The 14,502-nt window shown below is 42.2% G+C and overlaps 1 protein-coding gene across 1 annotated transcript in view; it reads left to right on the top strand.

Moving 5' to 3' along the window:
* The window catches only part of LOC115224345 (biotin--protein ligase), a 29,354-nt gene extending 19,392 nt beyond the window's left edge, over nt 1-9,962 (top strand). Inside the window, exons 4-5 of the mRNA XM_029795217.2 lie at nt 3,421-3,648; nt 9,415-9,962. Coding sequence (XP_029651077.1) covers nt 3,421-3,648; nt 9,415-9,815 — 629 coding nt within the window. The 3' untranslated portion in view covers nt 9,816-9,962. The remainder of the gene's footprint in view (nt 1-3,420; nt 3,649-9,414) is intronic.
* Nucleotides 9,963-14,502: the final 4,540 nt, after the last annotated feature.

Raw genomic sequence — 14,502 nt, 5'->3', positions numbered from 1 at the left:
AACATAAGACCAGGTAATTTAATCCGTAAACATGACTCTGATTTCAGATGAATTTATAGAACCAGTATATACATGATACATTAAAATATACAGACAATTTTTTAAAAATCTATATAGAAATAAATATATTAAAAAATATATATATATAGGCGCAGGAGTGGCTGTGTGGTAAGTAGCTTGCCTACCAACCGCATGGTTCCGGGTTCGGTCCCACTGCGCGGCATCTTGGGCAAGTGTTTTCTGCTATAGCCCCGGGCCGACCAATGCTTTGTGAGTGGAATTGGTAGACGGAAACTGAAAGAAGCCTGTCGTATATATCTATATATATATATATGTGTGTGTTTGTGTGTGTCCCCCTAGCATTGCTTGACAACCGATGCTGGTGTGTTTACGTCCCTGTCGCTTAGCGGTTTCGGCAAAAAGAGACCGATAGAATAAGTACTGGGCTTACAAAGAATAAGTCCCAGGGTCGATTTGCTCGACTAAAGGCGGTGCTCCAGCATGGCCGCAGTCAAATGACTGAAACAAGTAAAAGAGAGTAAAAGAGTATATATATATAAAATAATAGATTTAAAAAATGTTTCCATGTAGGCTTAAATATATTAAAACATACATGTATACGTAAGTATATTGAAGAAGATCTGAAGTAGTGATGAAAGCGAAATCTCTCTCTATATAAACGGCAGTTTGTCTGTCTGTGTGTCTGTCAGGTTGTACCCTCACCCTGACCACGGCTTTCAACCGATTCTGATGAAACGTGACACACACATAGCCCAATGTCATAATTCAAAACTAACACAGCGAAAATTTTGAAAAGTTCACCCAGTTCTGAAAAAAAATCGATAAATTCGACATGGGGTCAAGAATCCGAAACACAAACCACAGACTGTCTAGGGGACGCAACTCGACCTTTTTAACTCTCAACTTCATCAATATCCAGCTACTTGAATCTATTCCTGGTGATGTCCACGTCTACAAATCTATTGATAGGACAGCAGATCCCGCCGAGCTTGCCGATTATCCTGTTGAATTTCTGAATTCACTTGAACCGCCAGGCCTGCCGCCACACATCCTGAAGTTAAAAGTCGGTGCGCCCATTATGCTCATCAGGAATTTGGTTCCACCTTAACAGTGCAACGGCACACGTCTGGTTGTGAAACATTTGCCACCACATTTAATAACAGCCACAATACTTACCGGTTGTGGGAAGGGAGAGGACGTCTTCATTCCACGCATGCACCTTCAACCGTCGGGCGCTGACCTACCAATCCACTTCAGGTGTTCTCAGTTTCCTGTTAAACTCTGCTTCGCAATGTCCATCAATAAATCCCAAGGCCAAACGCTACAAGTCGCTGGGTTACAGTTGGGCGAACAGTGCTTCGCCCATGGTCAACTCTACGTGGGCTGTTCACGTGTTGGGAGTCGCAATGATGTTTTCATATTTTCGCCCAAAGGGACAGCTAGGAACATCGTATACACAGAAGTATTCGAGTGAAGAAGACATTGCAACCTACCCATGCGCCTTCGTTCCCTAGAGGGAAAGGACTAGACTGGGATTAGTCGTTGCCTACTAGGGGCTCTTACATACCTGGGCAACACCGGGCTATGCTGCTAGTAAAAGATAAAAAGAGTAAAGAAATTGAGTCAGGATACTCTTTTACTTGTTTCAGTCATTTGACTGCGCCATGCTGGAGCACTACCTTTAGTCAAGCAAATCGACCCCAGGACTTCTTTGGAAGCCTAGTACTTATTCTATCGGTATCTTTTGCTGAACCACCAAGTTACAGGGATGTAAACACGCCACCATTGGTTGTCAAGCGATGTTGGGGGGACAAACACAGACACACAAACATATACACACATACATATATAGATATATATATATATATACATATATACGACGGGCTTCTTTCAGTTTCCGTCTACCAAATCCACTCACAAGGCTTGGGTCGGGCCAAGGCTATAGTACAAGACACTTGCCCATGGTGCCACGCAGTGGGAATGAACCTGGAACGATGTGGTTGGTAAGCAAGCTACTTACCACACAGCCACGCCTGCACCTATGATAGTTGAACATGTTAAAATAGGGTACCAATGGCCATTTCTAGAGGTTAATTACTGGTAAAAATAAGGGTGTATAGTACCCATTATTTAGCAATTCCCCTGGGAGGGTAACTTTCTAGGTGCAATCCCATGGTCAGTCATAACGGAAGGGGGTTCTCAGCAACCGGTCATCACATAAGAGTTTAAGATTAGCTGTCCATGAGAACTATATGCTTACAGGAATACATATTCAAATTCGGCCAGTTTTTATGGCTGACTTTGTACGAAAATCTGAGAGGAAGTTCCAGGCATGGAAGCTAAACCTAAAATTGAGAAGTTTTAAAGTAAACTTAGTAAAACGGATAGAAAAGTATGTAGGTGACAAGTGTACTTGATTTGGGGTGAAGGCGGCAAGCTGGTAGAAACAATAGTTCACCGGCCGAAATGCTTAGCAGTATTTCGTCTGCCACTACGTTCTGAGTTCAAATTCCGCCGAGGTCGACTTTGCCTTTCATCCTTTCGGGGTTGATTAAATAAGTACCAGTTACGCACTGTGGTCGATATAATCGACTTAATCCATTTGTCTGTCCTCTCTGTGTTTAGCCCCTTGTGGGTAGTAAAGAAATTGGTATTTTGTCTCCCGTTACATTCTGAGTTCAAATTCCACCGAGGTCGACTTTGTCTTTCATCCTTTCATGGAAGATAAATTAAGTACCAGTTATGCACTGGGGTCGATGTAATTGACTTAATCCATTTGTCTGTCCTTGTTTGTCCCCTCTGTGTTTAGCCCCTTGTGGGCAATAAAGAAATAAGTGTACTTGGTTTGGGGTGAGGAAGAGATTTGTACATGTCTTACATGAGGATCAGAGGTGTTTGGGATTATTTGGGTGTGTGCCTTGAGTCAATAGGGAAAGGAAAAAAAACTGAACCCGTGTACTTTCGGGGAAAAGGCCTTGATCCATGTGCAGTAAAGGACTTGATATAAACTCCATATGCTCTGCAAAATGTAAGCTTTGGGTACATGAGAGATGTAATGATGGAATCAAGGACTGGAAGGCTCCTTCGTTAGCTCAAGTATTAACAATGATGATATTGTATCACAAGGCGGTGAGCTGGCAGAAATGTTAGCGCGCCGGCGAAATGCGTTACGTTGTGAGTTCAAATCCCGCCGAGGTCGACTTTGCCTTTCATCCTTTCGGGGTTGATAAATTAAGTACCAGTTACGCACTGGGGTCGATATAATCGACTTAATACCTATGTCTTAATACCTATGCCCCTTGTGGGTAATAAAGAAATAGATATTGTATGACCCCAGCCCCTCGTTGTTCTGCACGTAAAACATTGTAATGTCCAAACTGTCCCTCTCATTTCTTCCAGGATCTTGGACCAAAGATGCTGCTGCCATTTGTTTTGGTGGTGGTTATGATCTTGGATTTATACGGTCACTTGGCAAGTTGGGAATGAAGACAATCCAAGACTATGTCTACCAGGGAGGTTCATATCTCGGAATCTGCGCTGGTTCCTACTTTGCATGTGATGCTGTCGCTTTTGATAAAGGTGGACCAATGGAAGTGGTGGGAGAGCGACATCTCAAGTTCTTCCATGGTAGGTACTGAGTTATTCACTAAGAAATGGTTTGTTTTATTTGGAACCGAGCAGTTTATGAAGGTTGGAAAGAAGCAAGAGATTCATACTTCACTGGATGTTTGCATGCACAAGCGACCAAGTATGAATGAGTTGAGATGGATCTTTTCAGTTTGAACGGTAGTTTGTAACATAATTTCTAGGTAACTAAAACATTTTAGACTTCATATACTGGTAGAATGTGTTTATAAAACATCTTTTTCTCTTGGCTTTCTTGAGAAAATTCCGTAGTTTGTAAGATATTTGTTGTTTTTTTTCTTCAATTTCTGCAATTTCAACCAATCACTGACGTCTATTGAGGTAAAAAAAAACATTCTGTGCCATATGAATATGTCCCTCGTTTAAGAAACAGATTGGGTTTATTTACATTTGTGAAGAAAAAAAGATACCCATCCCCCTACCCCTACCCCTAACCAACCCTAACCCTACAACAGATTGAAATGCAATAGATCGATACTAGGGTCATAATTATGGGTGACAATTTCATATGACACCGCTAGAAAAAACTGCCATTCAAACCAAAAAGATCCGTTGAGATTATTAAAGGTTTATTAAAGGAATCAGATGTAGTGTGCAAGGGAGAGGACCAACCTGATATTAATATGTGATGAGTATGAAGGATGAGGGCACAATGGCCCAGTGGTTAGGGCAGCAGACTCGCAGTCGGAGGATCGCGGTTTCGATTCCCAGACTGGGCGTTGTGTGTGTTTATTGAGCAAAAACGCCTAAAGCTCAATGAGGCTCCGGCAGGGAGTGGTGGCGACCCCTGTTGTACTCTTTCGACCCAACTTTCTCTCTTTCTTCCTGTTTCTTGAGTAACGCTGCGATGGACTGGCATCCCGTCCAGCTGGGAGGAACACATGCGCCACAGAAACTGCTAAACCGGGCTCATGAGCCTGGCTAGGCTTGAAAAGGGCTCATAAATAAATAATTGAAGGATGAGAACAAGGTAAGGAAGTTAGGGATTCATTCTCCTCTGGACGTTAGTGTGTATGACGTTAGTGTGTATGAACAACTGAGTATGAAGGTTGTTGTAATGTGCAAGAGAGAAGACTAACCTGATATGAATATGCATGTATGGAGGATGAGAACTAGGTAAAGAAGTCCCAGGTGATTCGAGTGGAAATAGGGGTCAGATGGACATTAAAGAAAAACATGGGCTGAAGCATTTGAAAGCTGATCTTGAGAGACCAAACCTCATGAAGACAACAAATTACAGCAACAAATAGTGAGATCGTCATCATCATCATCATCGTTTAATGTCCGCTTTCCATGCTGGCATGGGTTGGACGGTTCAACTGGGGTCTGGGAAGCCAGGAGGCTGCACCAGGCCCAGTCTGATCTGGCAATGTTTCTACAGCTGGATGCCCTTCCTAATGCCAACCACTCCATGAGTGTAGTGGGTGCTTTTTACGTGCCACCGGCACAGGTGCCAGGCGGGGCTGGCAAACGGCCACGGTCGGATGGTGCTTTTTACGTGCCACTGGCACGGGGACCAGGGGAGGCTGGCAAACTGCCACATCGGATGGTGCTTTTTACGTGCCACCGGCACAGGTGCCAGGCGGGGCTGGCAAACGGCCACGGTCGGATGGTGCTTTTTACGTGCCACTGGCACGGGGACCAGGGGAGGCTGGCAAACTGCCACAATCGGATGGTGCTTTTTACGTGCCACCAGCACAGGGGCCAGGCGGGGCTGACAAATGGCCACAGTCGGATGGTGCTTTTTACGTGCCACTGGCACAGGTGCCAGGCGGGGCTGGCAAACGGCCACGGTCAGATGGTGCTTTTTACGTGCCACCGGCACAGGAACCAGGCTAGGCTGGCAAACAACCACGATCGGATGGTGCTTTTTACGTGCCACCAGCACAGGGGCCAGGCGGGGCTGACAAATGGCCACAGTCGGATGGTGCTTTTTACGTGCCACTGGCACAGGTGCCAGGCGGGGCTGGCAAACGGCCACGGTCAGATGGTGCTTTTTACGTGCCACCGGCACAGGAACCAGGCTAGGCTGGCAAACAACCACGATCGGATGGTGCTTTTTACGTGCCACCAGCACAGGGGCCAGGCGGGGCTGACAAATGGCCACAGTCGGATGGTGCTTTTTACGTGCCAGGCGGGGCTGGCAAACGGCCACGGTCAGATGGTGCTTTTTATGTGCCACCGGCATGCCAGCACCGCCCACGTTCGGATGGTTCTCTTATGTGCCACCGGCACTGGTATCACAGCTACAATTTCCATTGATGTTGATCGATTTCGATATTGATGTTCTGCTATAAAAGACTCATGTAACCCATGCAGAAATAAAACGATGGTGGTGTATGTATGTGTGTGCATGGTGCATGTATAAGGCATAAATGTATCTGTAGGCACTACTCGTGTATTACCTAACTATCTATAGACCATAATGTCTTCTGGTCTGTCCTATTATTCGATTTTATTTATTGTATTTTTGTTAAATTTTTAATGCCATGTTTTTTTGTATCATCATTTGTTCATCTGACCCCGAAATCAGATTGTATTGTCCCCTCTTTGTTGGCCCCTTGTGTGTAATATAACAAAAATTATGTATAGGCCTTGCTATAAGGGTAACAGTAGTTAGTAATTTAAATGGTAAACCGTGGTTTAATATGTTCAGATAAGAAAAGAAATGGAAAAGAAAAGAATTCTTATATATATGTATGTATATAGGCACATATGTGGTTGTGTTGTAGAAGCTTGCTTCCCAACCACATGGTTCTGGGTTCGGTCCCACTACGTGGATCCTTGAACAGATGTCTTCTGACTGAAACAAGTAAAAGAGTAAAGAGGCACAAACCACATTTTAACAAACTAAAAAGATTGAAAAAGAGAAGAAACACGAAAAAGCTGAAAAGGCAGCAAATAGGCGTATGAGTGGCTGTGTGGTAAGTAGCTTGTTTACCAACCACATGGTTCTGGGTTCAGTCCCACTGCATGGCACCTTGGGCAAGTGTCTTCTACTATAGCCTCGGGCTGACCAAAGCCTTGTGAGTGGATTTGGTAGACGGAAACTGAAAGAAGTCCATCATATATATGTATATATATATATATATATATATGTGTATGTATATGTTTGTGTGTCTGTGTTTGTCCCCTTAGCATTGCTTGACAACCGAAGCTGGTGTGTTTACGTCGCCGTCACTTAGCGGTTCGGCAAAAGAAACCGATGGAATAAGTACTGGGCTTACAAAGAATAAGTTCCGGGGTCGACTTGCTCGACTAAAGGCGGTGCTCCAGCATAGCCACAGTCAACTGACTGAAACAAGTAAAAGAGTAAAGAGTATAGAAAATGGCTAAGGATTGGAAAATGAAAAAAAGGAAAACACGGAAGTAAAAACTACAACATAAAAAGAAAAAAAAGGTAAGAGTTATCCTTCTTACATCTTAAATTATAAGGCTGGAAAGATAATCAGGTATACTCTTTTTTTTTTACTTGTTTCAGTCAGTTGACTGCGGCTATGCTGGAGCAACGCCTTTAGTTGAGCAACTTGACCCCGGACTTATTCTTTGTAAGCCCAGTACTTATTCTATCAGTCTCTTTTGCCGAACCGGCTAGGTGACAGGGACATAAACACACCAGCTTCAGTTGTCAAGCAATGCTAGGGGGACAAACACAGACACAAACATACATGCACACACATACACATATATATATATATATATATATACGACGGGCTTCTTTCAGTTTCTGTCTACCAAATCCATTCACAAGGCTTTGGTCGGCCCGAGGCTATAGTAGAAGACACTTGCCCAAGGTGCCACGCAGTGGGACTGAACATGCAGAATTTTACAATTCTTCAAAATATATTTACACATATATTAGCAACTGCTGAAAATTTTAGACCTAGAGTTCAGGAAGACATGGGATGAGGTGGTCAAGCGTTACCTTCATACGTTGAGCCTCACAGAAGCTATGACGAAAGACCAAGACCTCTGGAGATATGCTGTGACTTTGAAGACCCGACAAATGAAGTGAGTCCATGGCTCGCAGGACAGCCTGTTGTGTGCTAACCTTGGATTGCAGAGTGACCCGCTGTTCTTGAGGAGACCTATTGAGTCAAGTACGTTAACACCAAAATCAAATGGAAATTGTAGTTAAGATACCCGTGCCGGTGACACGTAAAAAGCACCGTCCGAACGTGGCAGTTGCCAGTGCCGCTTGACTGGCGTCCATGTCGGTGACATGTAAAAGCACCATCCGATCGTGGCTGTTTGCCAGCCTCATCTGGCCCCTGTACCGGTGGCACGTAAAAAGCACCCACTACACTGACGGAGTGGTTGGCGCTAGGAAGGGCATCCAGCTGTATAAACACTGCCAGATCAGACTGGAGCCTGGTGCAGCCTCCTGGCTTGCCAGTCCTCAGTTGAACCGTCCAACCCATGCTAGCCTGGAAAAAGGAGATTAAACGATGATAATGAGTTCAATAGAGAGTTAGAGACCTTAGATCTGAAACGGATCTGACCTCTTTACAGCTTTATAATGTAAGTTGTAAGGGAGATAACTCCTTTTCCATTTTGCATTTTCCGCTTTTAACCTTTCACGTTTTCTATATACTGCCTTCTCGGCTTTTTCGCGTTTCTTAATTAATTTGTTTTTAGCTCATTATGATATGTGGCTTGTGCCTGATGAATATCTTTGAGATATTTCTTAACATATCAAACTATTAGTAACACTTAAAAACATGTATTGTGCCCTTTAGATAAATAATATTTATCTCACCAGATGGAGTACCTTTTTTATGTTGACCTTTCTATCACGGAACAGTACATTCTATATATATATATATATAAAGTCAAAATGAGGGTGAAAACATTTTTTCTTGAGAGCAATTCTTAGTGGTTGAGTCCCTTTGTGGATCTATATCTAGCGTAAGAGCGTCCACATAGTGGATTCTCTCTCATATTTGTGTGTGTATATATATATATATATGTATATATGGACAGACGTGGCTGTGTGGAAAGAAGCTTGCTTCCCGACCACATGGTCTCAGGTTCAGTCTCACTGCGTGGCACCTTGAACAAGTGTCTTCTACTATAGCTTCAGCCCGATCAAAGCCTTGTGAGTGGATTTGGTGGGCAGAAACTGAAAGAAGCCCACTGTATATATTTACACACCATTTCTTTCATTTGGAAATTTAGAGACTGTATTTGTGAGCAGTTTCTAATGTGACTGCAGGTGAAATTTCACCTACAGGTAAGATGTTCCTTCACTTTGACATAGAGACTTCTTTTGTTGCTTGTTGATGTTTTTTACTCTTTTACTTGTTTCAGTCATTTGACTGCGGCCATGCTGGAGCACTGCCTTTAGTCGAGCAAATCAACCCCAGGGCTTATTCTTTGTAAGCCTAGTACTTATTCTATCGGTCAGTTTCGCTGAACCGCTAAGTTACGGGAATGTAAACACACCAGCATCGATTGTCAAGCAATGCTAGGGAAACAAACACAGACACACAAACATATACACACACACACACACACACATGACGGGCTTCTTTCAGTTTCCGTCTACCAAATCCACGAACAAGGCTTTGGTCGGTCCGAAGCTATAGTAGAAGACACTTACCCAAGGTGCCATGCAGTGGGACTGAACCCGGATCCATGTGATTGGTAAGCAAGTTACTTACCACACAGCCACTCCTACGCCTTTAACATAGAGACTTTGTTGCTTGTTGACGTGTAAATATCTGATGTATATTTCTATATTTGTAGGTAGTTGTGAAGGTCCTTGCTATCCAGGGTTCAAGTACAATTCAGAAATTGGTGCTAAACCTGCTTTGGTGAACTTCGTCGAAACTAAAACTACATTCCCTGTTTATTACAATGGCGGTGGAGCCTGTTTCCAATATGAAAACGCAGACCCTGTGAAACATCCAAAATCCAAAATACTTGCTCATTTTGAAGAACTCAACAACAAACCAATTGCTGTTGTGAAGAACGAGGTAGGTTTGGGCAGATCGGTTCTCAGCAATGTTCATCTGGAGTTCAACCCACACTTGCTTGACGAAAGAAATGAATATTTGAGCCAATTTCTAGATGCCTTAAAGGACCATGAAGAGAAGCGGAAACACTATTTTGTATATATTTTAACACATTTAAATCTTTCTGTATAACAAAGTAAGACAAAGACATTGGAATTTAATTCTAAAAACACTTATTTCAGTTTCAATGACTTCATAGGTAAGAAATTCCTTGTTCAATCAATTTATTGTTTCTTAATCTGTTAAAACACTTCAAACTCAAATTTACTAATCAGATTTTATGCATATCACAGACTCGTCTTTGCTTTATTTTGATTTAATGATCCTAGTACAACCCTGTGCAGGTGGCACGTAAAAAGCACCCACTACACTCACGGAGTGGTTGGCGTTAGCAAGGGCATCCAGCTGTAGAAACACTGCCAGATCAGACTGGAGCCTGGTGCAGCCTTCTGGCTTCCCAGATCCCCGGTCGAACCGTTCAATCCATGCTAGCATGGAGAACGGACGTTAAACGATGATGATGATGATGATCCTAGTACAAGCATTTCTTCCACCAGTTAAACTTTTTAATCATGGGAGAAGCAGTTCTACAAAGCTTGTGAGCTTCTTACACATTCCTACACACTGAATGGTGAGATCAGTTCAACTGAGGCTCACCCAACCTCAGCTTTCACAAATCTTGGTGTCACTATGGTAGAAAAAACTGGTGACCATTTGCTTGAGCAGCTGTAAGTACTATAGGAGAGTTCACTGAATAATTGTTTAACCATTTAGCATTTAAACTGGCCATATCCAGCCAAAACATTCTGCCCATTTTTATGTTCAAACTAGCCAGATCCTGCCTCTTGCACCTACCCTACAATGTAGTCTGAAAAGTATACAGCCACATAATTTGTATCTCAAGGTTGCAACATAATGCAGGATTTTTTTTTTTTAAATGATGAAGTCCAAATGTTAAAGGGTTAACCCTTTATTTTGAAAATAGTGAAGAATTTAGTCAAAATAACTTTGGCTTTGAAGGCTGGTTTTGGCACATTCCATTGTGTGCAATTCTAGCACCTGATTCAACCTCCTGCTTTGTATCACTTGAATTTAATTCTATTAATTGAATTTAAACTTAATTGTAATTCGAATTTAATTGTAGCCATGAAACGTACATAGTTTTTTTTACTTATTATATATTGATCATTCATTGTTATACTTATTGAGATCTAATTATGTTTTATAAAAATATATTTTATTTGTTTTTTATGTTTTGGTTTGTCTATCACTGTTTGAGTTGCATAATAGTGGTTTTATCTGTTATTTATATTTTATATATATATATATATATATATATATATATGGTGGTGCCCCAGCATGGCCACAGCTCATTAGCTGAAACTGGAAAAATCAAAATCAAAATCAAAATCATATATTCTTTTACTCTTCTACTTGTTTCAGTCATTTGACTGCGGCCTTTAGTTGAAGAAATCGATCCCAGGACTTATTCTTTGTAAGCGTAGTACTTATTCTATCGGTCCCTTTTGCCGAACTGCTAAGTTACAGGGACATAAACACACCAGCATCGGTTGTCAAGCGATGTTGGGGGGACAAACACAGACACACATACTTATATATGTATATACATATATACGACGGGCTTCTTTCAGTTTCCGTCTACCAAATCCACTCACAAGGCTTTGGTCGGCCCAGCGCTATAGTAGAAGACACTTGCCCAAGATGCCACGCATTTTGACTGAACCCGGAACTATGTGGTTGGTAAGCAAGCTACTTACCACACAGCCACTCCTGCGCCTATATATATATATATATCATCATCTTCGTTTAGCATCCGCTTTCCATGCTAGCATGGGTTTGACAGTTCAACTGGGGTCTGGGAAGCCAGAAGGCTGCACCAGGCCCAGTCTGATCTGGCAATGTTTCTACGGCTGGATGCCCTTCCTAGCGCCAACCACTCTGTGAGTGTAGTGGGTGCTTTTTATGTGCCACCAGCACAGGTGCCAGACGAGGCTGGCAAACGGCCACGATCGGATGGTGCTTTTTACGTGCCACCGGCACGAGGCCAGTCAGGGCGGCGCTGGCAACGGCCACGTTCAGATGGTTCTCTTACGTACCACCGGCACTGGTATCACAGCTGCAATTTCCATTGATATATATATCATCAGGAGTGATACCTGAATGGACATGGCCATTCTGAAGGAAGCGGCCCAGGATAGAACTGACTGGAGGACACTGATCCAACGAGTGGCCGAGAGTCGACTTCGACTGAGCGGTTAGAGTGAGAGATGTGCACATGTATGTAGGTAAATGGATATGAATGTAAACAGATAGACATAGAGACGGATAGGTACATAGGTAATATGAACGGACAAGCGCACATACACACATATATACCCAAATGAAGACTAAAGCACGTGACCTTATACACACTCACTTCACTTCATACAAGGACACATAGGCGCAGGAGTGGTTGTGTGGTAAGTAGCTTGCTAACCAACCACATGGTTCTGGATTCAGTCCCATCATGTGGCATCTTGGGCAAGTGTCTTCTGCTATAGCCCCGGGCCAACCAATGCCTTGTGAGTGGATTTGGTAGACGGAAACTGAAAGAAGCCTGTCGTATATATGTATATATATGTAAGTGTGTGTGTGTTTGTCCCCCCCTAGCATTGTTTGACAACCGATGTTGGTGTGTTTACGTCCCCGTCACTTAGCGGTGCGGCAAAAGAGACCGATAGAATAAATACTGGGCTTACAAAGAATAAGTCCCGGGATCGATTTGCTTGACTAAAGGCAGTGCTCCAGCATGGCCGCAGTCAAATGACTGAAACCAGTAAAAGAGTAATATGGAGACTCACATCCATACATACAGACAGTGCATAGTCAAAAAAAAACCCATACACAGACACACCCAGACGTACGAACACATGAATATGCAGAATACACATACATGCATACATACATACGTGTGTATGTGTGCACACATGCTGACCCACACACAAGCGTACAAACAAGCGAAAAGAACGCAGCTCGGATAATGGAGAGAGAGTCAACAACTATTGAAAAGGTTACAAAGATGGAACGAAAATTTTAGGAGATATAAATTAGTAAATGAGTGGAAATTTTACCAGTGAGTGTGTTAAATAATAAGGCACTAAAAGAGAATGACTCTCCCCAGACACAACAAAATATGCTTCAACACACGAACTCCCATAAAGAATCTTGCAAGCCAAATCCAAAAACAAAGTATATATATATTTCAATAGGTGAATGAATTATCCTATGTTTATCGTCGGCATGTAAAATTCGTTGAACTGATACCAGGGTAGCAAATTCACGTCAGAAACACGGTTGAAGCGACCTGTCCAAGGGTAGAAACTCCAGGTTCATTTGCAAAAATTTGTGTGTTATATATGAATAAATGAAAGAATGGAGTCGAACGAAGATGTTAACAAACTTCCTTTACTCTCGACATATGTTTCGAAGACAACATGGTTTCGTTCCAAAGGAATAAAGGGTGTAAGATGCAATCTTCTCATCAGGAAAGAAAGGGAGCCTCTCTCGGCAACAAGACAAACAACAATTTTGATGACCGCCTACATGGTAAACAAAACGATAATAAGTGTTTTTTTAAAAAACCGTTAGAAGAATTGCTGATGTGTGAAGTCAGAGAGATAGGCCTATAGGTTTTGGCATCTGCTCTACTTCCCCCTTTATGTATTGGGCATATTATTCCCTCCTTCATATATTTATATATATATATATATATATAATATATTTCTATATATATGCAGTTAAATATATGTCTAGTCATAGTGACCAATGGTTTCGCATCCATAAAGGGCCCAGCCCCATGGATGACTCATCAGACTCTAAAGCCGAAGGCGTATAAATCTTCGACCCTAAGAAGGTAGGAATCTGTTATGGTCAGTTAGTAACCTAAGAATGAACAAGCCAGGACGGGTTATCTCCCTTAGACCTGTTCATCTGGGTTAAAAAAGGAAGAAGGGGGAATATCGCGTCTTAGTCTGCTTTTAGTTGACGAGGGATACCAAAAAAAAAAAGGGGGGGATTCCCCAGTTATCGATTCGATCTAAAAAGCTCCTTACAGACTAAAGGCAGATTAAGGGTGAAATTCCCTGTTCCTTTCTGTGATCCATATGAACTCGTCTAAGGGAGATAACCCGTACCGGATTATTAATACTTTGGTTACTTACTACTCCCAAAGTCGAAGAGTTATACGCCCTTTATGGACGCGAAACCATTGGTCACTCTATGACCAGACATAGACTTAACTGCATATAGATACATCACTGCTCTGTGTTTTAGAGGGTGCATCTTTTCCAGAGACATGATACTCTGACAATATATATATATATATATGTATGTAGAATATTTGGTTTAGAATGAGCTGAATCTATGTATGACACTTTCTCCTTATAGCCGGCTTTTAACAAGGCAGCGTTATAGAAGTCTGCCTTTTGGTTAAAGATGTCGACATTGGCAGATATATATATATATGTATTTCAAATAATGACCATATACAGTGGCCAGCATTTGAAACAACTTTATCGGTAATTATTATTATTATTAAAATTATAATTAGATGCAGGAGTGGTTGTGTGGTGACTAGCTTGCTTACCAACCACATGGTTCCGGGCTCAGTCCCACTGTGTGGCACCTTGGGCAAGTGTCTTCTACTAAAAGTCTTGTGAGTGGATTTGGGAGACAGAAACTGAAAGAAATCTGTTGTGTGTATGTATATATATATACAACAGATTTATACTTATATATATATATATATATGTGTATATAT

The sequence above is a fragment of the Octopus sinensis genome, linkage group LG25 (assembly GCF_006345805.1).
Source record: "Octopus sinensis linkage group LG25, ASM634580v1, whole genome shotgun sequence".
Taxonomy (NCBI): Eukaryota; Metazoa; Mollusca; class Cephalopoda; order Octopoda; family Octopodidae; genus Octopus; species Octopus sinensis.
The sequence above is the reverse complement of the archived record's forward strand: the minus strand, read 5'-3'. Positions and strand labels throughout refer to the sequence as shown.